The sequence below is a fragment of the Hesperophylax consimilis genome, chromosome 3, assembly GCF_061612785.1.
Source record: "Hesperophylax consimilis isolate HC1 chromosome 3, BYU_Hcon_1.0, whole genome shotgun sequence".
NCBI classification, from domain to species: domain Eukaryota; kingdom Metazoa; phylum Arthropoda; class Insecta; order Trichoptera; family Limnephilidae; genus Hesperophylax; species Hesperophylax consimilis.
Window position 1 is genome coordinate 43018473 of NC_142838.1, and position 11524 is coordinate 43029996.

General features: G+C 34.0%; 1 protein-coding gene across 1 annotated transcript; it reads right to left on the reverse strand.

Moving 5' to 3' along the window:
- Window positions 1-6651: 6651 nt before the first annotated feature.
- Window positions 6652-9986, reverse strand: LOC149425556 (coiled-coil domain-containing protein 124). Its single transcript, XM_089651175.1, has 5 exons — window positions 9870-9986; window positions 9225-9383; window positions 8360-8545; window positions 7361-7464; window positions 6652-7026 (listed from the first exon to the last, which is right to left on the reverse strand). The coding sequence occupies exons 2-5, from the start codon at window positions 9381-9383 to the stop codon at window positions 6840-6842; spliced, it is 636 nt and encodes a 211-aa protein (XP_089507301.1). The 5' UTR covers window positions 9870-9986; the 3' UTR covers window positions 6652-6839.
- Window positions 9987-11524: the final 1538 nt, after the last annotated feature.

Sequence of the window (11524 nt, forward strand, 5' to 3'; positions counted from 1 at the left end):
CTGCTCCGCCGGCTCACAAGCAGGGTGGTAAATTCGCCCATTTTCCCTGGATAGCCGCCAAGTGTCGCCTTGCGCTCATCACTAATATTACATGACTTGTCGTCGTCTAGCATTACCACAAGGGTCTCCTGAACAGATAATCTTTACCAGCACAGATAATCCTTCTTTACCCAGGTAGTAAAATTGGGGGCGGGCGCGGCCCCCCCTAATTTGATTTTAGGGGGGCATTTGGCCCCCTCTGCCCCCCACTTCCGCGGTCGCTGCCATGGGCAACACACCGACGACACCGACCTGGCACGTCTGGATCGGGTGGCGTGTGCGCGCATGGCGTCGCGTCGGATGTTCATAGTGTGATTCTGGTCTATAGAAAACAATACATTTGATTCGACTCAACACGCATCGCGTTTAATCGGGTCGCGTCGGGTTTTAATAATGTGTTTAATAACAAGCAACATTTTACGCTTGCTGTGGTTATTCGTAATCCGGGAATGTTAGTCTAGGAAAAAATCAAGCAGTTGCAAAAAATTACCAGCCTTGTAGATAAGCAATTATATTTTGTCGATATTATATGTTTGGGCCATAAAAAATGGTTTTACTGATCGATGGTCTAGTTTAATCGCTAGTATAATGAATGTACATCTATTGCTTACATACCTAATTTAAATTATGCAGATCTCATACAAAGTATGTACGTATTATCCACTAGCGAACAAACTAATGTATTAATAATTGATTGAATAGAGTGTGAAAGTATACATATACCACACGACGCGTGTATGAGTCTATTATTATGGCACATGCGGCATTAATGGCATTCATAATTCGAATAAGTACTAGATAGGTACCTACCTACTTTCATGCTGCAAAATAATACATTGTGTAAATAAATCAACTCCGCACGCGAACTATTGTATACATTAAATAATTATTATTATACACAAATTTAATGCTTTGTTCCGCATCCAAACTACGGTTAAGTACCTAGATAAATTTACCAAATATTATAATAGTGGCTAGTATGTTACTATTTTTAAAAACAGAAGTGAAAATGCATCAGGCTTTTAGAAACGTTATGCAAAAAAACCGTTTCACTGAAATTGAATCGTTGGCTAGCTGCATGTTTGCCTATTCAAGAGTTTCGTATTTCGCATTGCGCTTTTTATTCCATTGATTGGTAAAAGCGAGGTCAATCAATATTACAATAATTCATTTTTAGTGTGTTGGATTCCCGAAAGAACTTTATTATCAGGAACCTTGTCATAATTATTTATGTTACCAATCATTACTTAAGTGAAGTGTTTAATTCCTACCAACCTGTTTATTTCCAAGTAGGTAGGTACACGAATTCTTTTTTCGAGTTAGATTCTTATACGATGCGCATTCAAATACGTACATATAAATTAAGGTGCAAGTGTATTGTTTATATAGTTATAATATGATATCGATTCAGTTTGCTTACATATTACTATGACGAATCAGAATGCGGCTTATCGATACTAATTACTTGCCATTTTTAATAGGTCCACCATTATTCTATGATCTATTCCATTATCATAGAACGAAAGTTGTAAGTCCATTCAACTTTCGTTTGTTCTCCTATCTTAAGGCCTGTTCCCATTGATCTATTCAATTGATTCTATGAAATAGATCGTAGAATGGGATCCAGTAGGATTAAATAATTAATCGATTATTTTTAAAATAATAATCTTACCTACTTTTTAATGATTTCGGTAATTTATTTAGATTCGAATATTGGAAGTAGTCAATGAATATTGACTACTTCCAATTGCCACCAAAGTGCATTGTAATCGACAATGAGCTAAGTTAAGTTTGAATAAAATACCATGATAACAATAAAAAAGATTAATTTAGATGATCTGTTTATTTTTATTCTGTACTTATTCATGTGCATAATAGATAATTATTTTGTGGAAACAGGACCGGCTCTCAGCCAAACGGCGCTAGTAAAAACCCGAATGGCGCTGTATTAGGTATTAACAGCACCTTGGCTCCTTAAATCCTTGGTGCTTTGGTAAGTTGGCGCTCGGAGTAGTGCGTCTGCATAGAGCCGGCCCTGTGTGGAACCTTCAGATTACAGAATTGATCCGAGGTGCAACCTATCTACTTCATTGATAGTTGTAGATACCCATGTAATTTTCCAATCTTTTTGGTTTTAAATTATTATTACAATTAATTTTACGTTAAGTTCTATTCAAGTCCTGTTTGATATCATTACGGGCCAGTTGCTTCACAGAACTGAAATAATAACAGAACTTGGATAGAACTTGAAATGTTCAAACACTGTGAAACAACCCGTCCCTAAATGTGTGGTTCAATAGAAGTAAGAACCTAATAAAAATATACGAAATACAAAAATAACGTTTTTAACCCTTCAGGTTTTTAAATTCTTTTACCAACAAGTCCCAACGACATGGTGAATTTTCTTGGAATTTCAAAATGCTCCCGAGGTATCTAAAATGTGCTACATTTTACTTACTTTTGAAGTTGTTCGAATACTATTTTAGAAACTAGATTAATTTATCTTTCAAATATTTGCAATTAAAAAAATATATATTTTTCTAAAAAATATTTTTTTAATATCAAACATGAAAATGTTAACAAAAGACTTACCAGGACATTTTGAAGACCGTTCATAATTTTGGAAGAATTCGATATTTATAAAACATATCCCTTTTGTGTAGGTAATAGGTAATAAAACTTTCACTTCACTTTTTTTCACGTTTATACAATAAAAGAATATAAATATTTTTTTAACTTTCATATTGTCAATGAAAAAATGTCGAAATTCGTAATCATGCACTTTAACATTTTTTTAAATTTTATCCATATAATAATGTATAAATATTTGATACAAACTATGAAGAGTAATTATTTATCTTTCCAATGACGAACATATCATAATATGTAGTGAATACACTTTTGTTTTTATATTTATATGTTCCTTAATACATATTTAGCTTTCCGTAATCCACACTATTAATTTGAATTTACCTTAATTTAATCAAAAATCATTATTTATAGTAAACTATGTAACACAACTGTATTACTTGTTAACTACTTTCGTAAAAGCCCATTAGGGCGTAAATAAATAAATATCACATATCTACGCATTATACAAAAAATACTTTCGTAATGTATTGACACCCCGGTCAGATCTGTCCTTCAGAGGCTATAATGAAATATGATGTTTGTGGCTAGTAATGTCCTTCCGAGGCCTGAAGGGTTAAATAGCTGTCATCCTGTCGGTGAGTACAGTGACTCAGTACTTACCTGCCTCCATAATTATGTTGTCATGTCCGCTGCTGGCAATGAAATAATTGTCGATGACTGAGCTTGTTTTAAAGAGGGAGTAAGCAGCGCCTTCTAGATGTATGAGTACACACATACTTGGGCAGGATTCAATCATGGCCTCCAGAAAAAAAATAGATGATCGTTTCACCAAGAACAAACTATTTTAAAAGCATGTTTTTTTATGTGTATGTGAAATGTGTGCCAACACCTAACCGAACAAACATTTGTTATATCTTAAAAAATTTCTTCACAAATTTAATGTTATGAAGTTTAAAAAACAACTTCGTCAATATTCAGTAGGCAGGTACAACGACATAACTTTTTAATTCATTTATGGCAGTGATGAGCAACATGTGGCCCGTGGGTCCACAAGCGACCCTTTACTCTGTGTCTTGGCTAGACAAAGTATAAAAAATAGCAGTAAAAAATATTTAACAGTTTCTTTTCTGTTTTATAAAAGAGTTTAACGAAAGACTTTAATCTTGATTGTTGAATGGTTTCTGTTTTATTAGGGTAGGTACGCTTTCAAATCATGTTTTAGAAAACACAAACAACAGAAAAGAGTTTTGACATTTATTATTTAATAGCAATCATTCGGATTTGTATCTATTTTGAATCAGCCACTCAAAATTGCAATTATTTTTCATATGTTCTTTAATAGGTATTTTAGAATGATGAAATCGGCAGAATTTATTTGTTTTGCCTTGGAGACAAAAAAAAATTCATCAGCGGCGCTTTGATTTTACATTCTATTATTGTTTTATTAAAAAATCACAGTTTTTGAAAATGTAAACCAACCGCAAAGTAAACCACGTCAAGTTGTATGTACCCTACCCCCTGCGGCCCGTGAATAAATAGAAAATGGATAAAATGGCCCTTCGGTTAAAAGGTTGCTCATTATTGATCTAATCATGGTGGGTAGGTACCATAGACATATGAATATATATGTCTGTGGTAGGTAGCTATGTTTATTTAATTTAAAAAAAACCACAAAGTACCTACCTACACAAAGTCGGGCAACCATTCTCAAACAAATGATATTTTAAATAGGGAACAATAAATGGGATAAAATTTCATTCCTTCCATGGAAATGCAAAACACATACACACTCGAATTATGAGAGTACTATTTGCACCTACTCACTTTTATTTCTAAATAGTAATTGTATTTATTAAAACACAAGGTTGTGGATACATTTTATTTAATGTTCATTAATATACATGTTACAAATTGACTTGCTTAGTCATATTTTAAGTAGGTCATATTCATGATAGATCACAGGAATAATAAGTCGAGTTTTTGAAAATTTTCAAATTTATTTTTAGTAGAATTATTTGAAAATATGGATGGACAGATTTACTAGTGAAAGTAGCGAAAAGAGGAACTAACAAGCAAACGAATTTGTTTCGCATTGGTAACCGCGATATCGACAACAGTGCCGCCTTCAAATTTACACACAATTTTGGGAATTTTGTTATTAAATTTTTGTTTAAAAAATGACTAGGACCCGGGTTTTGCCTTTGCAAAATCGGGACACCGAAATTTTTAAATTCAAAAAAGGATACATTATACTGTAAAATACTTATTGTATATTATCAGTAAAGTTCATAAAACTGGGAAGACTTCGGTGGCTAGGTCATGTGGAGAGAATGACCGAGCATCAAGAACCAAAGTCCCTGCTGAGCTCAAGACCGATAGGGAGAAGGAGCCTGGGAAGTCCAAGGTTAAGATGGAGCGACAACGTCCTCAAAGATTTGTCTGCCTTGGAGCTTCGAAACTGGAGAGAGCTGGCGCGGGACCGAGATGAGTGGAGGAAGACTCTTGAGGAGGCCAAGACCCACCAGGGGTTGTAGAGCCAAAAGTGATGATGATCAGTACAAGGTTTTCTTAACCACTTAGAGGCTTTTTAATTGAAAAATAGGCTACAAACCCAAAGGTTTATATAATATCGAGGGCTTTAAGCCCAACAACAAGACAAACAACATTATCTAAAAAAACATATAAATAATTCTAGGTCTTCAAGTCAAACAATGTCAACTACAAAAAAACATACCAATAATTAGAGGACTTAAAGTCGAACAACGTTATCTACAAAACATGCCGATTATACATTGTTGGTATATCTTTTTGTAGATAACGATGTTTGACTTTAAATCCTCAAATTTTTGGTATGTTTTTTTTTGCATAATTTATTTGACTTTAAGGCCTAGTATTATTTGTAGATAACATTGTTTTACTTTAAGCCCTCAATATACACCGATCACAGATATATTCACAAAGCAAAACATAAAATAAAAAACCTTCAAGAGGTTTAGTCATTAGCTCAAACAAAATATGTATACTAATCTAAAAGGTCTATACATATATCTATCGCTTTTTATATTTTACTAGCTGATATTTTGAATGGTTTGGAGTAGAGTTTTTAGAGTTTCGAGATTGTGAATTAAGTGTACCTGAAAACTGGGTCTATTTTTGAGGTGGAAATAATATTCATCGAAAGAATTGAATATTTTAGTTTTTATTTCACTTGATCGTGCCATGTCTTCATCGGGCGTAACCGACTTCCACCATTCACTATTGTATATCAAATTGTTACTATTAAAAAAACTACATCATATAAACTTTTAATCTACCCTGTATCTCATTCCAGTGCAGATATAATGGGTTAAGTCTTCCTCGGGCATCCCCGACTTGCTCTACCATTCAAACCACTTTCTATACACTCCTGACACTAATAAGAACAAATTTCCAGCAGTTTTGAGTCAATAGGGAACCAAAAAAGAAACATTTTCCAAATAAAATAATTTTTCCGTTCTGCTCAGCCCAGCTTTTGCAATTGCAAATCCAGATCGTAAACAAACTTTTTTGTTGACATATTAAAATTTGAATACATAACCATACATAGAGATGACAATGATTCAAAATAGACAGGTTATGTCGGACAATTTGAACAATGTATCAAATTTCAGCGTTCATTTTCAAGTTCTGTTTTTATTTCAGTTCTGTCAAGCAACTAGCCATTAATGATATAATAACCGAACTTGAATAGGACTTTCACAGAACCCGAAAATGAACGTTGAAATATGATGAATTGTTCAAATTCTCCGAAACAACCCGTCCTTAAAAATAACAAAATAAAATGAATTACAAAGAAAATAATCTAAAAAACTTTATATTAATTGATTTGGGCCCTTATTATTATATTTTGATGATTATAATAGCACCATAAATGAAGCTGGTAAATATTTAAATGCGATACAACATTTTTAATGACCAAAAATATTATAAAATTTTATATTTCTTCATGATGCGTGAGTGATCCTAAAAATAGAAGACATGTCTAATCCGGGACTCTGTAACAATTGAAGTTGACAAAAGGGTCTCATCCAAATCTGACTCAATATTCTCATTAATTTCATTTCAACGAGAAAACCAACACGAGAGATTACAACTCAATAATTTATAATCAAAACGCAGGGATATATCAATTGATTGTAATCCGTACAATTGACAATGATGATGAATTCTTACGACTTCTGGTTGAGAGGGTTCTGAGGAGATTTCTGCCATTCTTTGAAAAGCATCTGCTTGAGCTGGGATAGCTTGAGGGATGGATTTTCTTGCTTAAGAATGGGTAAGTTAATCTCTCCGTAAGCCGTGTAAGCAGCCTTGAGACGTTTCTCCGGATGTTTATCGGAGTCATCAGATTTTACACTGCAAACAAATAAATTGTTACATGCATTTTTATTAGGCAAATATTTCGCAATTAAAACAGTAGTGAGTTTGATCAATATTGTCAGGAAAATCGAGCAGAGTTAATTTATTTTTTATGACAAAATTATGAATTAGAAATAAAAATCTTCATCACAGAGAGGTAAGGACCATATTTTTGGACACTGGGTGCCAGGTTCATATCCCGGAGAATGTAGTGATAAAAGTTTGTTTTTGTTTTTTAAATCTAACGAATTTCCCTAATTAGGGGTGCCATACTCGCTAGTTCCAGGCACTGCATTTCTATCACTTCAAATTAAAAATAAAATAAACATACCTAAGCAGGGAAATAGCTTGGTCGACAGTACTGGCACTTTCCCCGGGAGCGTTGAATCGATTGATGTTCTCTTCAAGAGGTTTTTCCGCTTGTACCGTTACGCTCTGTAATAAATAATAAGGTTTAGAATTACAAACATTATATAAATGATAAGCATACCAAACAATCTCAGATTAGTGTAAATAAATAATAAAAAAGAAAAGGAACCAATACCATTGATTGATTCTACGTGTTTTCTTTTACTTTGTTTTCAATTTGGCCGAGGGAAATTATTTTCCTCAATGCCTTCTGTGTGGAGTTAATTTGTATTATTTATTTATTTCACGCAAAAAAATTAATTTGTACAGTAGATACATTTTTAGTATTATTTCACCTGCCGTGCAAGGGATGTCCCTGTGCTATGGCGGGTGAAGTTTACAGATTGAAATTTTTCATAATACATGTGATTAAATGATACAATTCAGATTTAGTTGATATTTTATACAATAATTTAATTAAGAAAATTGGACAAGGAATGTGAGAGATGTATGAAGGGAGATTAGAGATAGGTGCTTAGAGTGTTGAATGTGTGGGTGTTATGATTTGTCATCCATATTCAATATGCTACAAATTTAAAAGTAGATTAGGTAATTAAAAATAAGCGCATCTACAATTTCTGATTCATTCAAGCACAGAGCCAGCATAAAAACAACACATCGCGACAGTATTTACATTGAACATTGAGAGTCATATTGAAGAACAAACATTTTTATTGTGCTGACCGCCCCAACTATCTACTTCGAACTTCTATGAATATTCATGTACTCTGGAATTCAGGAACTAAAGATAATTTGGTCGTAACGCCAAGAGACAATGGCAGAACAGAATCGGCTATTCCTCATGTCTGGAGGGAGGGCCCATGAAAATCCCAACGGTGAGTTCATAAATTCCTTAGTATTGTGGACATTGGAAGACAAACACTGCAGAGAACAAACCAAAGAAGAAACAAATTAAAATAACCTCTTTATTGGCACATTGCCTGGCCACTTGATTTCTCTTTTCCGTTTCAGCCACAATACTGGCCCGTGTGATTTTGGCCAGGGGTTGTTTTCCTTGTACTTTGATGGAGTCCACTTCTTTTTGCAGGAGAATCTTTAATTCTGCTTTCTTGTCTAATTGTTCTTGTTTTTTGCGCTCCAGTTCCTCCTGAGAAGACAACAGAAAAGTGAATCAAAATTATGAAATCAATATGCAAACAATATGAACTCTTCATGGGTATTACATATTGAAAATTAACCTCTCGGCCGCTACGAGCATATTATATATATACATGTGCATTCATTTTAATAGAAAATGTATGAATGCCGTAAAAAGTGCCTCATACAATAGTTATATAAACATTGGTAATGCGGTGAAAAGGTTCGCAGAAAAAATACTCAACTTGCAGAGGGGGGACGGGGGACCTCACACAAAATCATCACCTAATCAAACATCTTCGTACAAATGTATGTATTACTATTGTATTTATATTTTAAATGCATATTTACAGAATAAAAAATTCCAATAACTAAGATACATTGTACAAATTATGAGTATTGATGAGTGCCTCAATGGGCTCCAGATAGTTGGCAGCAGTTGGGACTCTTGTGCGGTATTCACATAATAATACAAAATTTAAGAATATCCCCCCCCCCCTATATGTCCCATTATACAAGGTCCCATGCTGTATGGCTCACCTTACCAAACATGTTTTGTGAGGTGCTGGGACATTTTACGTTTTTGTATGGGACAATTGTAGTGCATCTTGTGTGAGGTACTCAACACTATTTTCAACACAGACATCAGTCTAATCATATTAGTGTAGTAAATAAAATAAAAATCATACGAGTTTCTGCTGTTTTTTAATAGTTTGTTTATGATCATCTTTCCAGTCTTCATCTTCTTGCTGTTGTTTCTTCAGAGCGTCCTGTTGGGTTTTGGCATCGTTCTTCCTGGCTCTAGCAATCACTGCTTTACTATTCTCTCCTACAAATTTCTTTGGCATCTAAAACAGAATGAGAAGGTGTTAAGATTTCTCAATATTCTTCTCAACGGAAAGAAATAACGATCATTATCAACTACGATGTCTACACAATGTGCCCATCATTATTGATGGGGTACTTTATAAACAGCACTATGTTATAATTGTTATTCAATCACTTTTTTTAATAAATACTGAATAAAACATGCAAAAATGTGTCAAAATTTAACATTGATATTTTAGCCAGCGACCCCGAAAAATTACCATGCATTGTTCCATTGAATGCAAGAAAGACCCAAAGCGAAGTCTTAGCAAAATAAAAATTGGCAATTAATTGACGGTATTGAATTTGTAAATGCATTTATGCAAACATACATTTATCGTCTGATCCGTATTTTATATTATAATGGGATGACTTTTATAATGACAGTTAACCTAATATTTTTGGATAAGGAAACATTTTTAGCGTAAAAAAACATATTAATTACACCGTAATGTGTATTTCTTTACCTTTAACGTTGAATTTAAAGGTTTTGTTTATAAAAACTGTGAAAATATATCAATATTGATATTTTTAAAAGAAAATTTCACAAACGCACAAAACTTCATAGCTGGCTGTCAAAATTGTGCCGTTGATTTTATGGCTGTTGTTTTGCGGTTGAACAGTTCCTACACAAATAAATAAAAAGGGTAGATTGTTTATCAGTATGTTGCAGTTCCTTTGTTCCTTATAAAACACTCACCAGTTATCCTAGTTATCCGTGTCACGCATCCGATTCGAAGTTATTTTTTATTGAAATATGATTAAAACTGACCACAGCAACTGAATTAAACATCGTCCTGAATTTATTGATGCAGTAAAAATGGCATAACTTTTTGTTTTTAATACAAAATTTATTTTAACCCCTTCATCGTTTGGGGGTCGGATAAGGGCCCGTTCCCACTTCCGTTTTCAAATCGGAGGCGGGTCCCGTTTTAAAAACGGATGCCCTAGTGGCTGTAGTGGATGTATGGAGCTGTTCACACTTGTCCGACACGATTTGAAAACGGATCCGACATTTTTTGTCGGATGGCTCGCCTACGCAGCGCGTCCGTTTTCAAATCGTGTCGGAACACGCTCGCTCATAGTGTTGTATGGAGCTGTTCACACTTGTCGTCCAGTCGTTCCGGCAGAGTCCCCGCCAAACCCCGACCCCTCCCCGCCCGCTCCCTGTCGCAAGGAAGCAGGCACGCTGCGTGCTTGTATTTGGTTATTTTGTTAAGTAAATAAATCAAAACTACAATAATGGATAAGGAAATAAATCCCGAAAATTTAATACCACTGGTCGAAGAAAGAGTATGGTAATATTTTATCTTTAACCGAATAAAAACAAAACACTTGGTGTACACAACTTTTATACATCAAAATTTTAATTTTTTTTTTTTAAGTTTACTTTTTTTAAATTTTAAAGCTTTAATGAGATGCACGGAAGAGCTTATTATTTTAATAAACACATAATAAAAAATATTTGAGTTGTTATTGTTTTCTTACTTTAAAATATCGATAGCCTTTCTTCAGGACAAATGCACTTTCTCAATTTTGTATTTTGATATGTTAAGTTCTCTGAAACTCATTCCAGTAGATGGTTAAAGGAAGTGATAGACATTCTCTTAAGCCATTAAGCGCCCTTGAGGTGATTTTTCATGGTGAAAACGGCGCTATATAAATAATCCAATCATTATTATTCTAAAATAATTAAAGAACTTTAGTTCATCACTTCTCAACTCACCAATTAACACTTGGAAAATTCCTACAGAAAATCATTCGGCTATGATTGGGTGTACCCAAAATTTTCTTTTCACTTTTTTCCTTCTTTTTAATAAGTACAACATGACAACAAGAGCTTCATCGTCGTCCATTGCGCACCATTACTGAAGAATGAGCAAATAACATGTTTTTGTTGAATCGACAATTATTTTTTTTCGTAGAGTATGGTCCGTTTTTAAAACGGTAGTGTGAACAGGGCCATTGGCCATCCGTTTTTAAAACGGGACCCGCCTCCGATTTGAAAACGGAAGTGGGAACGGGCCCTAAGGGTCAGTAAAAATGTCATAACTTTTTGTTTTGAATACAAATTTTCTTTTAACCCCTCCATTGTTTAAGGGGTTAGATATGACCGGGCGTC